Source organism: Aphis gossypii, chromosome 2 (genome assembly GCF_020184175.1).
Source record: "Aphis gossypii isolate Hap1 chromosome 2, ASM2018417v2, whole genome shotgun sequence".
NCBI classification, from domain to species: Eukaryota; Metazoa; Arthropoda; class Insecta; order Hemiptera; family Aphididae; genus Aphis; species Aphis gossypii.
Genome location: NC_065531.1, coordinates 75,472,893 through 75,499,770, shown reverse-complemented (window position 1 = coordinate 75,499,770; position 26,878 = coordinate 75,472,893). Strand labels below are relative to the sequence as shown.

Genomic DNA, 26,878 nt, shown 5'->3' with positions numbered 1-26,878 from the left:
CCTATTTTAATTTGTATCCCCTTCTTACGTTTCCATAGGTAGTCGGCGTGCACCAGATAACAACCGGTGTCCATAAGATAAATACCTACGTGTTTGGTAAATTCTATTTCTGTGTTTTTTTTTTTTTATCTTGTTTATTCGTATGTATTTTTTAGAACTACCCTTATACAAAAACCTAGAACTTAGAAAACACGAGGAGATTGATCATACTTCGTAAACTGGATTTCTGTAATAATATACATGTATGTATTATGCATTTATTTAATATTATTATTACACTGTTTGTGTGCGATTATTGAGTATGTTGCATCTAAATGGTAAATCATACAAGTATATGGTAAATCGTAGAGGAAAAAACAAAATTGTTTATAAAATTCGTAAAAACAAAAATAAACGAGTTTGACATATTATTCCAACTGTTGATATTCTTTCTCGAACGTCACCTATTTTATTCGTGATAAATTCGTTGTATTTTTCTGCCTGTTACTTTGGCTGAATATATTTTATGATTACCGTAAATCGTAGATAGCTAACTGATGTGCTCGCGTGTGGGTGTAGCAAATAATTTAATTTGAAATAACATATTTTCTCCACACAATTGCAGTTGTACTATTTGTCGTTGGAGCGAATTCAGCACTCACACTTTTTAATCCGGACCCAATCCATCTATAATAGATGTCAATTATCATTTTTTTTTTCTGAGGCGTTAAACGAGAGCAGTTTTCTGCGTATTGTCTTAAGGTCCGGGCCGCGCCGCATCGACCCTAACCGGACCTGTGTGTTCGTATCACGTAAGTGAAAACGCTTTACACTATATACAATAATATATATTATGAATATTCCGTCCGATATAGAACCGACTACCAAAACGTTTGACACACGTCACACTCTACGCAGCGACCGGTATACGTATAATATACTATATATATATACCTACCTGCTATTATAATATACGAGCCCAGATAAAAGACTATACACTGCAGCTGTATGAGTGTATATTACGATGGATCGGAACCGGAGATGGATGCTACATCCAGAGAGACGAGAGAGAAAAAAATTAAGGCGGGGTTGAAAACGCGTGTAGAAAATCTAGGTTCGAATCTGAATAAGTGGCGGCGGCGGCGGCGGTGGTGTGGGTTAGAAACACGTGTACCTCTCCTCCGTCAATGTATGACGAACGGTTCTAAACACAAATGAAACGAAAAGAAAAATTACGGCCGAGAACGTATAATAATATATATATGTATAATGCGTACAAATTAACTGTAGGCAAAAATCACTGACGTACGAGCGTGTGCCTGTGTGTGTGTGTCCATTGATTGCCGGGACATGCAGGTACATAATATCGTATTATATACGTATACGATAAAACGTATGTATAGTCGCTCTCCCCCCGTGGTAGAAAGTGCGTCTGTGGCAATGTGTTTTTATTATTATATTATTGTCGCCGCTACTTATACACACTATAACGCATACACACTCGCATAATCGTCGGGCGTGGGGCAACGGCGCGGGGGCAAAGGCGTGTGGAATTTTAACAAGGAGGACGGCTGCTTGATTATTTCGTTTTGTTTTGTTTCCGAAAACCGCGGGGCGAGGCGGCCGATAAAAACAGCGACGGACCGCACTCGAAGCCGTTAGTGTGTTACCGCGAGCTTTACCGTCCGGACATCACACACACACATTACAACGCCACACGCATCCATCATCCGGAGTCGGGTCGTATCAGTAAATGGCCTTCCGTCGTTGGCATCCGAGTCGTACAGCAACAGGATCCGCAACGATTCGAACCACTACCTGCAGCGGAGTCGTAGTTCACCACCCTGTGAAATAATAATATCACATTATAAACGCTTCGACAACGTTCTCCTCGTCGCGGTTTCGTATTGCGACCGTATAGTATTTTACCGGGATTTTTTTTGTTTTTTGAAAATTGTATCCTACGCTACCTGCCGTACTTTAACATCGAGTGCAGTAGCCGTGGCCAGTGGACTGCAATCGAGCGACGAAAAATAAGTGACAACTTTCGATCACTTCGCAGTCGGGTAATTATGAACACATTATAGTACGGTTTAATGTTTTTGGTTAAATACATAATATTTTAAGTCAGTTGAAAGTAAATTAAATTAAAAAAAAAAAAAATCACGTTTTGTAGTAATACGCGAGTTTGTCGTACAACCACAGTAGGGTAGGTATTTAGTTAGCTAGGTAGTAAAAATCAATTGGTTTTACGCGGTAAACTCTGTTTAACGTAAATAAAAGTCTCATTGAACATTAATGTTTGCGTTTTCCACGTTTGGTCCTATTATATATTATATATGTATAGTATATACAAAGGTTCGTTGTTTATGTTTACTGGAATAACTTTATTCGTTTACTGAACTAATGGTTTTATGGTTTGTAATATCATGCGCATACTACCGTTACGGGTTTATCGTTTTAGCTAAGATAACAATTTAATTTCATATATTTACTGATATCATACTCGTTTGTCTTTATAGAAAACTAACGATCAAAATAATATACAGAGTGATTCAACGTGTGTTGCTATTTTTTCTTCTATCTTTTAACTATTAGTTTATTCGAATTGTGATTTTCTGAATTTTTAGAAAATGTAGTGTAAAAATTACACTTTTAAATACTAAGATATTTTTTTATATTTAGTATAATATACAAACTTTAACTAAACTAACTATAACTATACATCTCCCTATATATTTTTAATCATATAGTATTTTTTAAATATAAATGAATCTTACTTAAAATTCAGACTATTTCTTGGTTATTAAACTTAATACTATATAGTAACAATAATCTTAAGCAATGGCCTTACATAAAATATATTCCTATGTTATATTTTTTATAAACAGTAATTGTTTAAGATAGTACTACATTAGTTTTAATATTTCATTAATTTTCGAATCATTATAGCCTTTAGAACATATTACTATTATCATGGACAATCCGTAGAATATAAAGTTAAATTATTTAAAATCTGTTTATTAGACTCTTTATTTACAAACAAACAAATCAACATCGACATAAAAAGTTTGTATCGATAGAATATTCCTTAAATGGCATAAATCCTGCAATTATTTGAAAATAAGGTCTTTCAGTATACTTGAAATTTCAAGAACCAAAACTTGAGAAAATTCCTCACAAAAAATAACCGTGTTGATTATGATTAATATTACGGTTTTTTTTTTTTTTTTTTTGACAGGCAACTATATATAAAATATTCATTGAGTATATTTTTAAATATTAAATACTATACAAATTGTATTATTCAAAAAAATATAATATACATTTCAATCTTAGAAGAATAATTCTACAATATAGATTTAAAATTAAGATTATAACCTGATTAAAAAAAATAATACTTTCAATTGTGAATGGTTTCTATATCGAATTTTATTATTTTTATTATGTTTTATATAAAAAAATGTTAAAATATAAAAAAAAAGTGAATATTATAGATTGTTTGTTGGAAAAGATTTCAAAGTTATAATATGTAATCATAATAAAACGTTTTGTAAGAAATATTATTATTGTTATTAATATATAATATATATTTATTTTTTTTTTGAAAGAAATTGTATTATCTTTCAAAATAAAATATATAAATATCTATTGAATAATGAAAAATGAGGAAAAAATAACTTGGGTGACCTCTGTCTAAATGTACAGTTATAATATAATAGTGAAGAGAATTTGATTTATGGTTAAGTTTTCTGTCTATATTATAGCAAATATAAAAAATATACTTTGAATAGCACAACATTTTATTATTTCATAAAAATAAGAAAATTTGGATTACGTAAGAAAATCTCATTATACTTTGCTGAATAACAAATTATTTTCAGTTATAAATTATCAAACAAAAATTGTTCTTGATTATTTTATAAATAGTTTCCACCAAGATAAAAACATAAATCTTATTAGCATTATGATATAATTGTGAAAGAAAAAACGATTTCTTTATTTTCTAAATGGTCAATATAATAGCGAATAGTATTAATTACAAATAATAAAAAACAAATTGTAATTAAAATAATTATTTATTATTTGAAGGGTGGTTATAAATTACAATATAATTTGTTCAAGAAAAATAACGATCAATAATCTATTCCTCCTTTCGTAGTTTATAAGTTAAGCCGTAAAGAGCGTTTTATTCATCTTGACATTTATAAATTTATTCTATTTACTTTATTTTCCATTTAAACACGATTCTGTCGTATAAATACGCCTAAAACTGATGGAATACTTCGAATAAACAACATTTTTTTCGCTTTCACAAAATTTCAAAAAACTGGCAAAGTTCAGATAATATATATATATAACAAATTACTAATATATCAATATTTATTAATTAAAAAGCATTTTATATATTTTTATAATTTCTATTTTCAATACTCGTTTTCATAAAACATTTTTTATTGTTTTAATTACTTTTTAATATTCCAAATATTCAAGATGCAAATATTTATTTTTAGAAATGCTATATTTACACGTAAAATACTAAATATACGAGTAGGTACAATGATAATATTTATTGGCGCTGCAAACACGGTTGTCGGAAGAATTCGTGCACCCCCAAAAAATCAAAGCCTTTATTTTTTTATATTTTATTCATTTTGAATTAAATATTACCAATAATTTATATATTCTTTTCTAGGGCAATACGCATGTGGCATAATATGTTTTGCAGCTATATATATTATATAAATGGGTATTATAAATCATTTAAAATATCAAAAAAAAAAAAAAAAAACAACAAAATAGTATGATTTGCATATGAGAAATGTATGTTAAAGATAGTTGTAAAGATTGTATTTTGTTAAGCTGTATTACTAATATTTTTTTTGTTGAAATATAATTAATGCATAAAATACATAGATTAAACAATATTATGTTGTTAAAAAAGAATGTGAAAGGCACTGTAGAAAAACCCATGCGGGTCTGCGAGCTCTTTACAATTAAAGCGCCCCAAAATGTTTTTATCTTAATGCGTCTATGACAATACTACCATAATATGCATTCGACCATCTACATACTATTATTATATTTCTTACGGAAATATTCAAATTTTCTGTAATAATATTAACTCATAAGTTTTATATACAATCAAAGTCGATAGTTACGATAAATAATTTTAACGTAAGAGTACGCGTAATAGTACATTAATTTATGTATTACCATATTATACTGTATAATATTGTGTCGATTGTACTTCGTCAGTCGTCGGTGTAGAACAGCAATATTGTTCATTATAATTTAAAATAACATGCTTTAAGATAGGAATCTTAAATGGCAATCTGTTCGTGATTTTCAACGAAAAACCCGATAACATTGTTAAACCGATTTCGAGTACCGTCACCGATTTCAAGCAACTCGTTTCTAGTAAACGAGATTTAACCAACTGCACGTTATCCAAAGTTCTATCTATGTTCGAATGGCCGTTATTTTGTACTTAACAATCAACGGTCGCTATTCGCTAATTTTCAGCAAATAATAACTATTATTCGCATCATATCAGTGAGTGTTCGTGCATTTGTGTATTTGTGGTTTAGCAGTAAGTCAGTACTAACACTATTATTACTACTGCTACTACATTAACTCTAATACCGATAGTACTTGTAATAATAATAATAATATATAGTCTAAGAGTGTGGACGTCTACTGTCGAGTACCGGAGCACTGCGGTGGCGGTGTCTCGGGACAATACCGACAATAAAATATATTATCTTCACCACTGTTGACACGTTATTGTTCTATCCGTTCGAGAGTCCTAATATTTTAATGTTATATTATGCACCGCACTACCGCGGAGAGATTTTCGTCGCGAAGAAATATCAATAATAACAATGACAAATCAGCTTTTATTCATCGCGTATCTCAATGGAGACAAGACGCGGGCTTCGATAACGCACGACGGATTTCAAAGTTGTTTTTTAAATTTTCTTATTCATTCATTATGAACTATCCGTTTAGTGAAAACAACAGAAAAAAATTGCCAGACGATTTGATCGGAACCCGCTCGCGTGTGTTCTCTGTGCGTCCCGTCGTTTCGATTTGTTTATGGGTACATAATAATATTATAATCTATCAAATTGCATTCTAAAGACGCGGCGTGCGTTTAAAAATTGTCGATTTAGGATAGCACATCATTGCGACAGCAGAAATAAACGTCAGTCATAAATAATAATAATATGTTAATATGTAGACGGTCATACGAGAAAAATAGGTCCACGAATATTTGAAAATTCTTTTATTAGGTCATTTTTGGTAAGTCCACATCGATGTTATAATAAATTATAGACTGTCAGAAGTTTTCGCAATTTTGATTTGTTTTGAAATAACGCTACAAATATCTTATTGAGATTTAATAATAATATAATATAACGTGTTATTAAACTAACAACTATCTATAAACATATTTTAAATATTATTTAGGATAAGCGTTGCTGTCTAAAACATTTTTCGTATATATACATAATAACGTTGGTGTTAAATACCTATGTACACCGTATAGAACATTAAAATACATTGTTTCACTTTGTTCCGGTGTCTGGTAAATTAATTAACAAGAATATTCTTTTGTAAAAAACTTCAGTACCTATCAAAACATTTTATGTTCTTCAAAACTATGTTACCTTCACTTAATGTTAGTGTTTTTGAATTTGAGGATAAACATAAAAAAGCAAATTATTTTGAGAAATTTAAAAACTAATTATTTCTGACTAATATAATAGTTTACATGAAAATCAGTTGCAAATTTGTTATACCACAACTATAGAAACTATGAACAATTTAGTGTTTTTGATTTAAATCTGTTAGCGTCTAAGCCATAGATGTACTTCTTACTTTATTAGAAATTTAACACCGATGTGTTTATGTTAGTTTATCTACACGATTGTATTAGGTATAAAATATTAAGAGTTGTGCACATTTTTTTCGTGTAGGGATTTCGCTTAAAAACCATAAGCAACGTTTTAAATCTGTAGTTGTTTTATAAATGTGTGTCTTGTTACGTAAGTACCACATAAAGCTTCTTCTCTATGGAAATACGGATAATTTATTACGTACGGCGCTTATTTCCCTCGGCGATACAGTCGTGAAATGTTCGGTAGGTACGTTTAATAATATATTTTCCCTTTATGCTATAGTAGACGTTAGGTAAAACGTGTTGATTGGGTCGATACACGATGTAAATCGATTTAAAAAGTTCACACTGGCCGAAGTGCTCTATAGCGCAAGCTCGTTAGCGAATAGGCTTTTAATATAACACTATAATATAGTATACGTATCAAACCCATGTCTGCCGAAACACGAACGTTTGCCAAAATAACCGTCGTAACAAAGAACGCAACAAACCGTAAGCAATAATTACAGTTTTAAGTGTAATTTTGTGAAATCGCTCACGCGGTTACTCGGGACAATTAAAATGGATATACGTCAATGTTCTTCAATAATAGCAATAATCGTATTAATATTATAAATAATATATTCATTGTTAACCATAAACCGATTGAACTCAATTCAAATTAATGTTCGATTGTTAAATAAAACAACGAGTGTTATTGAATTATATAAAACGAACAAGAATATAATATATATACGTATAATGACTATTGAGTACCATCGAAAATGGTAGCGATCAAACGAATACAATTAAGTCAGAATTTGTTTTCAAACTATATACAAAAATAATATGATATAATAATATACAATTATGTATTTATTAATTTAAGTATATATTGTATTATGCAATCAGATTATACGACCGTTGAATGTACCTACCTGGCAAATAATATTAATTCAGAAAAGTTTTATTTTTGGGATAAAGTGATAATAATTCAAATAACAATTATAATCCACAAATTGTACATTACTTTTAATTGAGCGAAAAGAAATCAACGTGTTAGAAATCATTTTGAATATTGTATTTGAAGTTTTAAAGTTTACATCATTAATATTATGTTTGTATATAGATTTTATATCGTATTTTCTTACTATAATGTAGCATAATCTAATACCTAATGCATTGGATAAATCCTAATTATAGTATATTTAATAATAATAGTGTAACACGATTGACTTAAAGTCTACATTTTCAGGACATTTTGTCGATAATGAAGCAAGCGGCGACAGTGTTTGCGGCGTTATTGGCGGCCGCCAGCTGCCAACAGTTCAGCGTAGTCGATCCGAACTCCGGACAAGCTGGAACTGCAGGCTTTATGCCGATGATGAAAGACGAGCGTCAAACGTCTGAGACGATGGCCGAACGCAGGACATCCGAACCAACTCCCGAATCGTCGTCCGTGCAGAGCAGAGATTATTCGGGCGGTCCTGAATTTTACGGTTACAATAACTATCCGGCCAGTTATGGACCACCAAGCTCCAGTTACGGAACAGGTATACGAAAATGCTGAACCTTAAACCGATAAATAATTATGTGTACAGGATAAACATAATATTAGGTATAAAGAGTCGAAAAAACTGCCAAGTCAGTAAATAGTATTGAAAAAATTAAAACGATATAGATAGTTAATATGTCGATTCGTAAATATCAAAGATTAGAGAAAATATTTATTGACACTTATACAACAATATTATATCGGAATGCTATTCAAAACTTCAAAAGGAAAAAAAACGTACTTGATATTAAACATTTTAAATCATACATTTCCAAGCTTAAATATAATATCCCATAACACGATGATTGCAATGTCTTAGTGCAGTGAAACGTGAATAAAATATAGTTATATTGTTCATTTCGTTAGCAACCTGTCCACTGCAGCGAACACGCAATTACGTGTCAGTTGTCAGAACAAGGGATTTTATTTTGATGATCGAGTATAATAATAGTAAACTACGGAGATTACTGTTACTCTCGTGCTCGTAATATAATAGGTAGTTTATATATTAAATAGAAACTATAACACTAAAGCGATGAATAATTTTCTATTGTATAATACTCCACTAAAGTAATAATTATAAAATTTACTTATAATAGGTATAACGTGTATGTAATGGCCTGTTATCTAATATTTTCGTTTAAAAATTCGACAAATCTCTGCTAACAGATTTTCAAACGTATGAAATTCAATTTTTATGGGCGTTTGCGAGTCGCGATACATTATTTTAACTAAAATAGGAATCGAATTTGTCAATAAAATTGTCTTTTAAAATGAACAAAAATATACATAATCATTTATTATAATATGTTAAATATAAAATAAGACTTAAATTTACCCATAGACGATAAAAACGATAAACTCAGAGATATTGGTGATTTTTTGAAGAATAAAAATCGGGGTTTTATCAGTTGACAATAACATAAAAAACGCATAGAATAACTAAACTTTAATAATTCCGTGAAAATATAATACGATATTGTGTGAATAAATTAAAACGATAGAACGTAAATGTACTAATTCTATTTACGATATCTCACCACGGTTACAGGCAATAGAATATATAATATTATTTATAATCTTGATATGAAGTCAAAATCATAGCTGTAAAAACACATTAAGAGGAAAAATATGTGTCAAATGAAAGCAGAATATAATATAACAATATATGAATATATTAACACAATTGTGTGTGTCCTAGAAATATTAAGTCTCCCTTAATGACGGTTGACAGTCATCACGAAAGAAAATATTATACTGTTATTATTATTATTATAAGTATTTTGTTTCTTCTTAAAGAATTCTGTATATTTGGGAGAGACTGTATAAGCATACAGAAAAATTGCAGAGGAGTAATTAGAGTGGTATTGTAAAACAAAATAGGATGCGTCATGGAAAAAATAACAAAACCGACCTAGAACAAACGAGATAAACACAAATGAATTGTGCGTGTATTGTCTACGTTTATGTAAATACATCTTTTTAGCCGTAATTCAAAAACTTTCACTGAGATCGATAACAAAAAATATAAATTAATTAGTATATATTATGATCTACACCAATTCATCGGAGGGAAAGTTGTGATTATTTGTTTTCATACTGCTTAAAATTTTCATTCTAGTTTTTAGTTCAAATAAACAATAACTGTTTAAAATACAAACAAGCAACTATACAATTCAACTGTTTATATGTGTAACTAATGACTGAATAATGTGACCTAAAGGAACACCCTGTTATTTACAACGTATTAAATATTTGAAATATTACAGCTCACAAAAATTCATTAACTCTAAAAATTAGAGAACTAGTTAATCTAAGCTAATATTATTATTAAAACAATTTTATTAAGAATTTCGATACGTTTCAAAAAAAAAAAAATAATAAGTATGTCAATATTATCAGCAGAAGAAAACGGGGCTAATAAATGCACTTTTCATGTATTTTTTTTCACACTCATAATTATTCTGTTTTGGAAATATTGTCAAGTGCACTTATATCGTTTCATAAATATGTTAAATACAAAATGGTACTCGATAATGGTTTTAATGGTAAACTAACTTTAGGACAACAATTTTAAATAATGTGTTTCAAATTGTGAGGTTTATTTTCATAGGCTTTGCAGTATGTTGACAAAATATTTTTTTGACGATAGTTCAAAGAAATAACCTGTTTCGGTAAACTATCGTTTCCTATTTAAAAATACTATAAATGTAAAATTACACAAATTTTAGAATATTTCATAAAAAATAGTCACAATTATAAGAAATGCTCATGTTATTTCGGACTAAATATTATTTGTGTCAATCACTTCCAAATAGCATCATTATTTTTTTTTTAACAATATTATACTATATGAAAAAAAAATTAAACTCGGTTTTAATTTTCACAAAATTCATTGTATAATGTAGCTATACGAGTACTTTTGTCTTTATTTTTGTAACTTGTTATTTATTATACAAGTACAATTTTACAAGAAAGCAGTTTTTTTAATCACCTGAAAACATATTAGTTTGTCGTTTAAACATACACATTTTATAGATAATATTTATGAAGGATTTATATCACAACATTTTGATTTAACCTATGATAATGGATGAACATATTATGATTGATTCATAAGTGGTGTTGTAGCATGACCAACATAGGTATATTTAATAACTTTAATTTGATACGTGTCAACTTATCACAATAGCTAACTTGGCCCGGTTTCCCCTCATTTTAGATTCTGAGCAAAGGAATGAATATATCGATTTTAAAACGTTGAATTTAATAATTCGAAAATATTCGTGGGGACTTATATTTTATATTTTACTAAACGGAATATACACAATTCAAAATATTTAAATTAATTTTAAGCTATTGCCTATAAATCATTATGATAGCAATATTATAATGATATGATAAAATATACTTAATAATTTAAGCTGACATGCCGTCTTCATTCAGAATCTTTTTTTTTTTTGTGCAACTATTTATTATTAAATTCTAATTTAACACAACCACTGTATTGATATATTAAATTTTGAAATACACTCTTCTTTTAAACATTGTACAGAAAAGCGGATACTCAATTGATTTTCTCATTTTTTTTTTCAAAAATGCACTTATTTAAATAAATAATAATTTATAATTGCTATGAGATTCTTACATAGATTTAAAAATAATTTGTTTAACATTACGCAAAAATGAAAAATGTGTAATAAGGTATATAAATTAAAATTTGTATATATCAATATTGCCCATATGCTATAATAATTTAATTTAGAAAATCACAAACTTAATATTATCTATTGATAATATTTTGAGCTGCAATATTAAATAGGCATATTTAGACTGTATTTTATTATTTATTTAAAAAATATATTTTAAGTATGAGACTATTTGTGTAAAAATACAATAATAATTTCAGATGTAGCTTTTGAACCATCTGCACCAGCTGATCCGTCCAGTTCTTATTCCAGTCCTGGTTACAGTCCGTCATACTATCCTGGATATGGAGATGACACGAAAAAAAGAAAACCAAGTTACGCAACACCCTATTATCCACGTATGTAAATTAATTTAATCAAATCAAAATAATTCATTGATAGTTACAGAAATATATAAATAATCTGTGAAAACTGAAAAGCGTCTTGTGAACGTTCAATACACACCATAAAATATCTAACTAATAACTACATTAAGTAAAACCTGTAGTCTGTACTTTATAATTGATAATTTTTATTTCTATAATTCGTTCAAGTACAAATCTAAAATTAAGCGTATAAAAGAAATTCATTTAAATTAATAATTGTATTATAGACACTATTAATTTTTTTAACTAGTGTTTTGAATCTATCATTTACTCATAGTATTATACTCACAAATTATAGAATATTTATATAATGACGATGCTAAAGCCTTTAATGGATTACCCGTTAAGATCATAAATCATGGTCCTTTGGGATGTCAAAAAAAAATTATGTGTGAGTACATACTGTACGATATATGCATATATATATATAACGTTATTATTATTATTTTTTTTTTTTTTAACAAAAGCATTTGAGTATTTGACACATTTTTCTTTTGTTAAAAATGGTGTAACTAACAAATAATGATAATAATGATCATGACACTAAATGGCTCTGAAAATAACTTCCTTTTTTGCTATATTATAAAATTCTATACAAATTAAAAAAAACCCACATAAATATTCTTGAATACGTTTTAAACTAGTAGAATAATATATTAAAAATCTGTTAGATACAATATGAAAATTTTAGATAATTATTTTGAAAAATACTAAGATTTCTTATAAAAATTCATAGTTTATGTCAATAAATACGACTTTTGCCTATTTATTTTTAACATAACTAATACGGTACGTTATGTTTTGTTCTTAAAATATATCTAAATTAAAATAAGCTCCCGAAAACGTAAGTAAAAATTGGTTATTTTTTTTATCAATTAATTTTGTTAAGTGATTGAATTTATACAGAATAACATATTGATGCAGATAATAAGAGTATCATAGCTTTTTAGTTAAATAACTTGAATACGTAACTTCCAAAAGTTTTGAAATGCACACGTTTTTATGTACTGTTATAACAGTGATGTTTATAATATATAATGTACCATTCATGATAATGTTTAAGTATAAAATATGTTAACTGAACTAAGAAATAATATTCGAGCAAAATATGAAACATGATACTATCATTATCAGTTCTCTTTGAAATTAACTATCAAAGGCGAGTGTTTGTGCCTCGTATTTTGATTTTCCGATTACTTGGTATCTTCATAAATTTTCCTGAATGTATAATAATATGATTAAACATTTAGTACCTACGCACTGTCATGAACACACAAAATATACTGTATATTAATATTTACCATACTCATTTTATTGAAGTGTTTAATAATAATAGCACACATTATATTACTCTATATTATAGAGTTTAAATCGATTGGCTGTATTAACTCATTTTTTTACTTTATTTATTACCGCGCACAATTCACTATAGCCTATTTAGTATAGTTATACTTTACTGACACATTACCATACTATACCGTTAAAGAACGCAGTGGAGCGCCGTTCATCGCATCATTACAACGCCTTTATCGTGTAAGGAAACTGAAAAATAAAATATAAAACTACGAGAGAGAAATATGACTTTTCGGGTCGGTGTGTGGATGACAAATACAATATTGCATGCGTTAAACGGTTATTATTCAATAAACGCGAGCGGCGGGTGAACGCCGACACAGTCGTCGATATAGGTAGTCACCTTCAATTTGTTACGAATTTCCGGGGCTAAAGGTGCGTGAAAAATAATATTTTTGGATCGGAGTATAGACGCACACAAAGGGTGTACAATGCAGCGCGTCTATATATTTATATTATATTTCGTGAGTTCACGGTCGACTGATCGATTCAGTCGGTCACGATGATTTACGCGCGCGCGTCTGTCTGTGTCGATTTTTCGGATCGGAGGGTAGTATATTATATTATTATTATTATTATTATTATTATTATTATTATGCGTGTATTGCCGTCATCGTATAGGAAAGAGAAATCATCGGCACCACGACCGTACAGTATCAATTTAATTAACTCCCATTGTATGTCTGTAACGCGTACGGTTTGGCCGGTCCAATTATAACGTAGCCGCGCGGGACTGAAACAACAATGTACATATAACATTATTATATTATGTACGTATATATATATACAGACATCTACCTATATGCCAACGCGTACTCACGTCATATATATATATATATATAATATAATATACGTTTGCGATAAAAACGAAAACGAAAAACAAAAGCAATAGTCGGCGATTTGATTAACCGTCGCGAGGATATGGGCTCGGCACGTCATCGCGCGCGCACTCGGCCCCGCGGTACGATAATATATAGTTCGTTCATAATAATATTGTAATATTCGACCGTCTAATTTATGACGATGATGATAATAATAATAATAATGATAATACGAATATAACGAATAATATTGGTATAACGCACGTGCGCGCCAGTTATGATATTTTATATGTTATCTTAATATTATATTGTACGACTACGTCGGACGGACAGGCGGGAGAAATTTTATTCAGACGTTTACAATACAATAACGAAGAAATTGATTAAACATCATTGTCTGACGAGGAAACCGGAACGCGGACAGACGCGCCGCGGCAGTCGACGCTTGATGTGTATCGTTTAAGACAATACGATAATCCATTATAATAATAATATGATATTTTATTGTGAGCATTTATTGCACGTTCATATTATTATTATATTAAACGTCAGTTGTACGTCGTACGATAAAAATAACAATAATAATATGCCCATAGGCTAATGAAGGTGCCTACATTACGTGTACATTATTAGTTTCTTAAAACGATAGGCATAACGATAGGATGTGCGTTGGCTAAATGGTTTCATTTTTTTTCTTTTTTTTTTTTTTTTATCTTAAATATATACATATTACATATATACATATATTTTTTTTCAAACCAAAGACAATGACTGCAGTGAACGATTTTATACTATAAGATACGATAACATTATACAACTATGCGCCGGAACTGCAAATAATAGGTTTTGTAAAGTCACTGCCCGAATTTAGGGGCACAATCGCAGCTGGCGTTTAATTCCGCCGCCAAAAGTTTGGGTTCTTTCACAGACGTTAATTCACTGTTTAAGCGTTGTGTGTATTGCGGATACCACCTCGGTGGTACCTATTGTCACGTTATCCAACGCCACACTGCAATATAATAATATATAAATATATTGCCTCCGCGACCTCGCAGACTTTGGAAGTTTCGAACTCATTTAAATTCATCGTCTACGCTATAATTAAAGTACAAAATATAGATGCGTTTATCAGGATCCCATTTAACGTAGGTATTTCACCGGTTCAATTCAAGATTTTCATCCATTTGCTTTGCTCGCGTCCCGAAACTGCACAGTAACTATAATCCTACTTTGTAAATTACTTTTAATCGAATTAAGCAACACTTGGTTTCATCGTCCTACGGTTCCACTAGAAACTCAAAATCGACGCATCATAAATTAAAATAATTACATATTAATGTTATATTATACATATATATTTATCGTAAAATCATATGAATCGTATTAACATAGGTGACATAATAATAATTATTATAGATTCACTCGGCTAATAATAATTATAATGAACGTTGAAAATCCACTAAACTCTTACTAAAAGCTTTGTTGTGAATATTATGATATACATTGAAATATACAACCTATTTATGTTTAAATATGTCTGAAAATTAAAACCATGATCTCATCAAAAATTAGTTTTCAGGTATTCACTACAAAAACTAACTTACATACAAAAATCGTTTTTTTAAATACATTTTAATTAAATCCACTATTCAAAACATTTTTTTTATGCGTAGGTATACAGTAACAATAACATGGCTTATAGAAGTAGTTAGTAGTCATTTGAAATGCTTTATAAGTGAGCTAAGAGCTTAGTTTTCTTTTGTAACAATCGACATCGAAAGAACTTTGTTAGTATAGTAAGTTATAAGATATAGTTAACATCTAGGTAGGTACTTAAAAAAGTACTAAGTCAATGGTTAATTGATTTAAAAAAAAAAAACAACAAATTACTCAGTGTAGTAGTAATAACTATATAAAAAAAATATCTTATTACTAATGGAATACAAATGTGTGTGAGAATAAATTAGTAAAAGTTTAATTATTATATAAAACTATTATTTTGTGATTACTTAAAAATGACTTTGTATTTTTTGAATTAAGTTATTTATTAAGCCCAAAAGTTCACTTAATTTTAACTTATTAGATTGTTGATAATCTTAGTTTTATAGACATATTATTAATTATAACAGTCTGTAATACTGGTTAAACTATCCTATTATAGTGTTCTGATACAGCTTTTTTAAAATTAATGTCTATGTAAATATCTTACATTCCCTTATTAATTATATGCAAATTTAAATCATTAAAATATTATTAGTTTAAAATAATTCCATCCAATAATGGATTATGGTAATTCTCATTATATTATTTAACCATAATCCGTCGAGCTGCAATATAATATCTCAGCACATAATGTATCTGAATAAAATATCTGAAAAATTGTGTACATAGGTTATTATATAGTAGGTACCTATATATAAGTGGAAATAATAACTACAATGACCGTTTCTTTTATAACCATTTCAGCCACGTCGGTGTCTTGTCCGTCGCCGTTCACTAACAACATACTTACCGACCTGTTGAAGACTGGCAGCACGGCCAAGTTCGGCTTGGTCAAGTCCGTGGTGGCAGCCATAGCCACGCTATTTCTGGCCAAGATACCCATATTTTTGGCAGTTAAGGCGCTCATGCTCAAGCTGTTTGTAGTGCCGCTGGCCGTGGTCGTCCTGTCGCTTCCCGTGCTCGTTCCCGCAGCCCTCCTGTTGCAGCCGTTGTGGAAACGATGGAAGGAGTTTATCGGCTACGACACGTCATCAAAACAACCACAAATGGTAATGATGATGCCGGCCGCGGATTCCACAAAGCCCGCCAACGACACATCCGCGACGCCTGCAGCCACTAGGGCGCTGGAAAACAACTTGGAGAGTGTGCTCAGCAACTTGCTCGAGTCGGAGAGATGCATGGAACGGCTGGCTTGTCAGTTGGGCGTCAGAGACGCAAAATCCGAGTACAAACAACAAGTGTCCTGGTAAGTTCAGCAATCATTAATGGTTATACTATACATATTCACACGTTATATTTAATTAAAAGTTATTGTCTGGAATCCGATTTCTCAGTTTTGACTCAATCGACCCGATCAGCCCACCATAATAATACCATACAAATTATATACACGTAAAAACAATAAAACAAATACCATTATAAACACTGATAGCAAAATACAATGTTTTAGAAAATAAAATAAAATTTTTTAAATTCTAAAGAAGTAATTTTACAATTAATTATTATACTAATAAATTTATATTGGTCTTACAAATACCATGCATAATATGTATACATTTATTGTTAACATTGTTGTTTAGAACAAACTGTGAAATTTTTTAACGAACATTAATAATTATTCCATAACAAAAAAATGAATGAAGAATAAAATAAATATACATTTTTTTTTTTTTTGGAACTAAAAACATCCCGGAAGGCCATATTTCGTTCGTTAAAACCCCCTAAAACCCAAAATCCATTTATATACATTTTTATTAATATTTTAAATAAACCTATTTTAATACGTGTAATACGGTAAGATTAAAATATGTATTTACTATTACGGGATTCTTATCAGGCTTTGTAATTATTTTAAATGTCCCACGACAATACTAAAACCAATGGACTGTGGTCTGTGGTTTATGTTTCAAGACCTTAATTAGATTATGCTTCATACTATAGGCTATAGAAGTATATTGTTTAAGTATAATATGTTTTGACCTTAATTACAGGTTGTTTAGTTGGTTTTTGTGTATACGGTACACGGTACATGATAAAATATAATATTTAATTGTTAAATTGTAAAACGTACTCCGTTTGAATACGAAACATGCAACACAAATTACCCACTTCTCTTGTGATATATATATTTCTTTTATAGGTACTTTCTAAAATATTGTATTGGGAATGTAATTTCTATCAACACAATTTTTAATTTTATTTAATGCAAAAACTTTAGTAAACTAATATTAGAATAGATTTGTTTTTATTCGAACAAAACCAAGTTAAAAATATAAAAGACAATGTTTCAATATTTATTACATTTCTTTTTTGATGTTTCAGATATTTTTTTAAATAATAAAAATAAAAAAAAGTGATTTGAATGTAGAGTTCATTAAAGTTTTTAATAAAATATTATTAATTTTATTATGATGATACTTAATATATAATTTTAACGAAAAACTCGACCAAAATGTTCATACAGCTCATTATATTATGTATAAATATGTCATTGTCGCACATACTAAGTTTCCTTCTTGGCTAAAACGTACTAAAGTTAATAAAGGTTTGTAAGTCACTGAGCTGTGTAAAAACGTATACGTACAAACATATATTATTCAAATCGATCATGTGTTTATAGTATGTTTATATATAACAATAGGTAATAGTATTAAGTAGTTCAGTATTTGAAATAAATTCGAAAAGTGATCGTTTAGAATAGTTAAAGCGTTTACGTAAACTATTTCAATAAATAAATTTAATATGTCGATTACTATCTATTGTTACTAACTTTTTGAATTTTTCAATAATTTAATTTGTTTTTAAATTAACGAATAGTTTCTATAATCCAATACTGTTATAGGATTGAATTTATTGTCTTCATAATTATTACTATTAATGCAGTTATACTTAAAATGGCTGTGGTGCAATGACTAAAGATGATTCGTTAACCAAAATTACATTTCATTTGTTACAATTAACTCATAATTCTCTACCATGTTAGCTCTCACCATTGAACCATATTATTGGAAATAACAACTATTTTTATTTTATTAATATACAAATAAACGGCACACGGCGATTTAGATATGCAATTTAGCTACACCACTGTTATATCTCCATTTTTTGGAACCGCATAAAAATAATTTACCATCTAACTGGTTATTCGTTAATTTATTTTAATAGTAATATTAAGAACGTACAAAAATGGTAACTCGCTGTAACAAACCTAGGTACATTTGAAGTGACCAATAAATTATGGAATCGAGAAACAAAATTAGTATTTATCTGTAAATATAGTTTTGTATGAAAAAATATATCTGACGCGCACAACAAATACTGCATTTTATCTACAATAGGGTCAAGGTCAATCCGGTGAAAGATTTATCGAGTGATCAGTATTTTAAATTTAAATTCTCCGTAAATAAATCGGTTCGAGTAAACTTTGTTTCGAGTGTACATCGTTGCTAGAGAAGCCGAGTTGAATGAAATGCGAATTTATGAATATTCAATTTTCTGAATATTTAACATACATGCACATAATATACCATGTTCTTATTTTTAATTAGAAAAAATAATTAACAATTTATAATATAAATCAAAAATGTATTTAATATTATTTTATGTGTTACACACTATAAGCGTGGTACAATAAATTTATGACGTGGTAGAAACGATCTGTAAATAAAAAATTGTTTTAATACTTTTGTTTTTTAATTTTATTGGTAATGATTTAAAATGTGAATAAAAAAAACAAAATTCAGGTATTTGTAATAATAATACGATATACGTATTATTTCAGACTAAATTTTTTATAATTTTTAATTTTTAAACGTATGGCGTATATAAAAATCTGGGGGAAATATTAAAGCATGTACAAATAATTCTAGACAGTTAACTTTCTCTCGAGACTAACTAAAATTGTTAAATTTTATCATTAAATTAAGTATTACGAACCAATTTTCGTTTGATTTTTATGATTTATAGCCGTGTATAATTAATGACGTATTACTTTTCTTTATTTTACTATATATTAAGAATAACGATATATTATTATATTGTTACGTCGATACGTAAGTTTTATTTTACTACATTTTTTCTTTTTTAAACAATATCATTCACTATTAGCACATTATATAGACATCTATTTATTCCTGTACATATCTGTATTAACTGCCAAACCATTTCTAATTCTAAATTATAGTGACGACGTCGAATGCACAGGAAATACCAATCTGATAATTAATTTCGACCGTTGATAACAAATCGACTTTTATAATCGAAGGAAGAACCACCCGATGAGTTCCACACAGCACGTTTTGTTGTTAAATAAGTTTTCACTTATCGTCAACGTAAAACGTGGATGGTTCAGATTCGATTGTTTAGTGACATTTTTTTTTTTTTTTTTAATAAAAAGTGTAAATTTCTTTAAAATTATGACGCTCAAACACTACATTTATTTTGAATGGCAACATTAAGAAAAGTGCAAGTAGTCAAAAATGCTAAACGCTTAACATGTACGATCAATAAACACAAACGATTTTTCAGAATATGGACTAACGCGCTTAGATCGAAAAAAATAATATTTAGAATTAATTTGATACTTGAAATGAGTTCCTGATTGTTGAGAAAAATCAATAGATAATGTCAAAGTTATTCAAATTTAAATCTTTAGCTTAAATAAATAATCAATGAATAAAATTAGATATTTTATAGGTGATTTAAAATAATAAGACAATGGATCAAGATGAGATTTTAATGTGTATTCTGCTGATCTGTTTTAGGTTTTTGATTCGAGGTATTTGATAAAAATATATAAAGAGTTACGTAAAAATGTATTGATAAGAATAAATTTAAATAGAAATTGAATTGCTAGTGGTTTTATGGTTTTATGGATTTATATTTTTGTTTTTAAATAATTATTTTTTTAGTATTTCATTTGCTAATATAATTTTACTAATATTTTAATATTTTAATATTTAATATAAATGTTATATATAATGATATATACTGTATATGGTTAGGTTGTAGTATTCAAATTTTAAAATATTATATATTAAAAATTAACGTGTTTGGCATTAATATATTATGTGTAGAGGGTACTTCCATAAAAAGAATATTTAGGTATTGTTTTAATTACATATTATGCATGATTATAATGTAAAACAAAATATACAATTGATAATTATTGAGTGATATAGATGATTTTCATTCGTACATTTTATGAATAATTCTTTGTTATTATAACACAGTTATTAATTGAATCATAAAGAAAGATTAAATGCGATAATAAAGTCACTTAACATATTTTATTAAATATACTGGAAAATTTTAATGAGCCTTAGGGTGAAGATAATTTAATCATCGTAGAGTTATAAAAGAGAAAGACGCAACATTTTCATAATTTTAAAAGTGAATTTTAAAGACATAATATAATATATTGTGTACTTGATTGAAAGAGAAAAGTTATTATTTCATTATTTTTACGCATGCTGTGTTGACAATATTCAAATGAATAGTAGATATATTTAAGTATAGATGTATACAAAATGATTCAAACAAAGAATTCAACGTAAAGAATAATGGCTAATCTAGTAAATCTGCATGACAAGTGAAGAGTTATTCTTATGTGTTTCTATGATTAAGGACATTGGTGAAAGTCTACAAAAGAGTAACGTTTTTCTTTTTACAACTTAAAAAGTACCTAAAAATAAACGTTGAAATGTACGTGTTAGCGGTGACTAAAATTTATTTTATTATTTAGCTAAATATATTGTAAAATTGTAAGTCTATAAAGTCTATATTGGAGATTTAAGTTGAATCTATCTTAAAGTGCTATATTTAATTGAATATTAATAGACTGAAATTGTATTGAGTTTCTAAATTCTAATACGTATCAATTTATTTAAAGCACTTCGAATAAAAATTGTTTATTATACTCGTATATTCTATTTGATTTCTTTGTATGATAAAAAACAAAACAAAAACTTGCTGTAAACAAAAATGAGTCTTTACTCTTTAATAATTTTGAAAAACCATGTTTACTATATACTTAATATATATTGCAATATATGGAATATAAGTATTCCTATACAGAAAAAAATTATAATAATTTCAATGACTCATATTGTTCAATAATTCGATTTGTATTATCCCCTTAGGCTTTGACTGGTAGGGTTTAATTTAGCCAAGTGTCTTATGAGTATACTGTACATTTATCTATCTCTTCAAATTATAATATATTATCAGTTAATATAATATACTATTATGGTTTGGAGAAATACATTATTTAACCGACAAGCCTATAATGTGAATGTATTTATTGCATCGTGAAATGTATGTAACAAGATGAATACTTGAACCAATACAGCTGTACTTGCCATACAGCTACTACAATAGTTCCAGCTAATTGGATTTACTAGTAATCTGAAAACCTTAAATAGGGAAACGCAATCGAGCAGAACCTTTTAAATATAGTTGAAACAAAATGAGGTTGTCTGGTCTGGCTTCACGGTCTGGATTTTAACGAATCTTTAATATTTTATCAATATTTTGGTGACTCAAAATTTTTTCGACCTTCAATTTTTTTGATGAAGTATGTAAACATGAAATACATACACAATAATAACTTATTTACACACACATATATTACATTAAAACTTAGCAATATTATAATCGGAATTATTTTTTTACAATATATTTTAAACTAGCATTATTGAGTCAATTGGTTAAAAATGAATAATTTTGAGAAAAAGTTACCTATGACATCATCATATTAAAGTATTAATTAACAGAAAAGAATGAAAACATACACCCACTAACTGTTAAAAAAAACCTAACAAGTTGAATATTTATAGTTAAAAAACGTAATCGTTATTTTGTTTCTTTGATAATATTATCAACAGTAATATTATTTTCTCATCTATTTTGCTTTCATAATTAATTCAGGTACATATAATTGAATGTTGATAAATACTAGCTATAATTATTTAAATAAAGTTTTGTACACGAATAAAAATTTAAATATATTATAATATAAAAACCTATCAATTTATACAAACATAAAGAAATTAAAAGGAATAAAAATTATGAATAAAATAAATATAAAAAAAAAACAAATGTAAACTTGATGATCATATTATTATTACGTTAATAACATAACCCTAGATGTTGAAGCAAATATATCAAGGTATAACTCTATTAATTCGGTTTCATAGAAATGAGATATAGTTATAATATACATAATGATTTCATTACGCATAGAATAATTTTGTTATACTGTATTTAGTTTCTGGACTGTAAGTAGAAAATAATTCGAAATAAACAATTAATAAAATTAAAATTCAACTTCTAGCTAAATATAACGAAAACATATTGGTAAAGACGAGAAAAAAAATATGGCAGGTATATTGATAGATTGATCAATTATGAAATATAATAATCAAAGTAGCGGGAAAAATGAGAGTGAAAATTATTGAATATAGACACGCTGAGAGGTTGAGATTTATAATAAAGTAATACATGTGATTACAATTTAAAAGCATAAAAATTTAGACAACCATTTTTTCTTTTATTGTGTATTTGTGTTTTTTAATAGACATTTCTAATATTTGTCTTATTAAACAAATATAACCATAGACGATTTCAATGGTTCAATGGCATTCATATGTATATTTGTTATTTTGATATAAATATTCCAAATGCTTTCTTTGCATAAAAAGAAGTATAAACTATTATATATAACTTATGCATTTACTTATATGTATAACATTATATAATTTTATTTTCGTAACTAAAATTTATTGATACAATTACTTTTATTATTTAAGCGTTTTGATTAAATTATAACTTCCGTGTCGTTTTTATGACATCTTACACGGTAAAAAAATTATTTTTAATTAGATTTTGAATATTTTTATATCTAATTATTGGTTATTTTTTTTTCGGTAAAATATTTATAGTATACAATATTATAACAAATATTATAAATTTTTTTCGATTTTCAATAGTTTAGTTTTATAATAAATGAATCGTTTTTTAAAGCATTTATTGAAACATATTTGGTTAAGTACATGATAACAATTAAAATTAAATTCTTCATAATATGTAATTGTTAAAATTTCAACAAATTTATGAAATAATGATTTATGTCCCAATATTCCTGACAGTTCAATGATAAATAAAATCGGTTTAAAAGAAGTGTACATAACTGATGAACTATGAGTGAAAGAAAAATATATCGATGTTAACAGATAAAAGTTGGGTTAAATATATAGGTAATAAAATATTACCTTATGTCAAAAGATTTAGAAAATATTGATATGTTTACTTAATTGCATGAAAATATCATTAGAAAGTTTTATATGCAAAAATCTGAAATGAATAAATGTGATAGAAATAAAGAAGACGTCAAAATTAAAATACTATAATGTATCTATTTACAATGCAAAATACTGATTCAAATATGTTTATCTTGACTGAAGATGTAACGAAATTATAGAAAAATATTATTATAGTTTGGAAATAAAATAAAAATAAATATTCTTAATGGATATTAAATTTGATTACATAGTAATCACTCAAAAGTTATAAAAATAATTCAAATAATAACAATTTTTGTAAGTTTTATGAAGATTCTATATATATATATATAATATGGATTGTTGAAAAAAAATAGTTTTTCTGTGTATTCATACAGCTGTTACTTTTTAAATTCATCAAATAAAGTTTTTTGTTTGAACGTTGCCATAAGAAGAAAAGAAGAAAAAACCGAGAATTCGAAACATTTGCGTGAAAAGTTCAAATAATTTTAGAGACTTTTCATAATTTAATGTTTTTAAAACTACTATCAAAATATAATATACTAGTGTGTCTATACGAACATTTTTGTATTTTTCTTAAAAATAATTTAATGCCAAAAAGATAACGATTTCAGTACGAAACAATGAGAAATAATATAACACAATAACATAATAAAGAGTGAAATAAGAAACTAAATAACAAGATATCATAAAATAAACGTTAAATAAAACTCAACAGTTGAAATTTGCACAATAAAAGACGATTATTTTTTTAAACAAAGCACCGAAGAAATTAATCCAAAGACACAATTGAGGAACAATAGTAAAAGTACCTGTATAACTCTATATATCGTACGTGTTATCTTTGCGGTCTGCATTATGGGTTGTTGTAAATATTAAGTTTAACAAAATTATGTAGTTTACACTTATGGCTTAAAAATTAATTCTAAATTAAAAAAAAAAAAAAATTGTAAATTATTTCCACCATATATTATTATTCAAATAACTATTAAAGAACATTTGTGGTCGAAAGTTCCCCCACGTAAGTTTACAATATTTTCATCTCTCTTTAAATAGTGCATAATATCAAATAAATTACCATTTGATTTTTATTCAAATAAATTGTAATTATCAATTTACCAAATATTGTTTAAATAAACAACATAACTATACAAAATAAAACATTTTGTGGGCGGAATTAATACAATTGTAGTGTAGAATCGAGATTTTAAACTCTGCAGTTAAATTAAGTTGAAATACAATTAGTTAATTCACATTGCCAAGTTTGAAGAAAAAAAAAACTAAATTCTAATTTAATTATTATTATTGAATATGATTTATTGTGTGTGAGAATCGTCTATAGACTATAATGCATATTTTCATTTTATTTTTATTTTTCACAGGGTGTTGAAGTTTTTGCAGACGCTTCGTGTTGTCCAAAACAACGAACCGATTAGAGACAAACTAAAGCAATACCGCGAAGCTTACAATTATGGTACCGAGGAGGGACTAGGTTCAGTCGAAGATGAAAATCTCGTGAATTCCGTCTGTTCGGAAGTGCGATATCCCTGTCGAAGTACTCAAAAATCATTGCAAAGAAGCACGAGGGCATTAGTGGACTTTGCCGGGTTTTGATAACGACTAATTGAATTTCACGTCAAATTTTTGTACATAACAATATCATATATTATCAATACAGTCGTGATACATTTATATACATATATTATATAAAAAAAAAAACCATCACAAAACTTATTGTGACCTCGTGAGTTGACTCTCAAATCGTTTTGTTTGTACAAACAAAACAACATAATTTATTATTTCTACTTTTATTTTTAATTTAATTTATTTTATATCCATTAATATTAAAACTATTTAGCGCGTTCTCGCTTAGGTATTATAATAAAATATATATACTGATCGTGCGATGCCTTCTTTAATCATAAAGTTGGTGAAATCGTGTTAAAACCTGAAAGTATGTTTAAAATACCTACTATAATATTGTATATCCACATATTATTATTATTTATTTCTATGTAATAAATTAATAAATTATATAAATACAAAATATTGTAAATTATGACACGTTTTATTTTGAATCCATTTTGTCCCTACTCGCATGTTATATATTTTTACACAGTAAGAACAAATTATGCCAAAGGATTTATGATACCTAATCATTTTTTTTCTTACGATAGAAAAAAATACTCGACGACCAAAAGAGACTTTCCGGCCACAAGAAAGTGGCGTACGACTGATTAGGTTGAGGTGACAAATGGAGAGAAAACCCCAAAACGACAATTCTTCACCCGCCGTTTCCGATGCGAATTTATCTCATAAAACGAATTTTTCTACATTTCAACGATAATCTAGCGTAGTGAACCCAATGTTCCATTACTCTCACACCAATAATTACTTGAATGAATTGTAGTGGTTTTTCTGCTCGACGGTTTCACGATGGGCTATTACGTCTCCCTTCTATATTCCAATATAAAATCCAAAAATGGCAATGTTTTACCATGTGTTATTGTATTCTATAAAATATTTTGATGCACTTTCAATCGTTTATTTTAATGTTTATTATTCATATTCAAAATAAACAAGGTTTTATATTATATCATGATAATATGTTATTATTTGGTATATAATATTTATACTATTTTTATAAAATCAAATAAATCGAAATACATTTTCACTTATTAGAACGCTTCT

At 27.8% G+C, this 26,878-nt stretch overlaps 1 protein-coding gene across 1 annotated transcript; it reads left to right on the top strand.

Moving 5' to 3' along the window:
* Positions 1 to 1,614: 1,614 nt before the first annotated feature.
* Positions 1,615 to 26,246, top strand: LOC114120509 (uncharacterized). Its single transcript, XM_027982429.2, has 5 exons — positions 1,615 to 2,045; positions 8,118 to 8,415; positions 11,827 to 11,964; positions 16,632 to 17,133; positions 25,570 to 26,246. Exons 2-5 carry the CDS (start codon positions 8,133 to 8,135, stop codon positions 25,799 to 25,801), a joined length of 1,155 nt encoding a protein of 384 aa, XP_027838230.1. The 5' UTR covers positions 1,615 to 2,045; positions 8,118 to 8,132; the 3' UTR covers positions 25,802 to 26,246.
* Positions 26,247 to 26,878: the final 632 nt, after the last annotated feature.

Coding starts and splice junctions, on each gene's coding strand:
- LOC114120509 (XM_027982429.2), top strand. CDS start 8,133: ATGAAGCAAGCGGCGACAGTGTTTGCGGCGTTATTGGCGGCCGCCAGC. Junction 8,416..11,826: donor AAGCTCCAGTTACGGAACAG/GTATACGAAAAT, acceptor TAATAATTTCAG/ATGTAGCTTTTGAACCATCT. Junction 17,134..25,569: donor TACAAACAACAAGTGTCCTG/GTAAGTTCAGCA, acceptor TATTTTTCACAG/GGTGTTGAAGTTTTTGCAGA.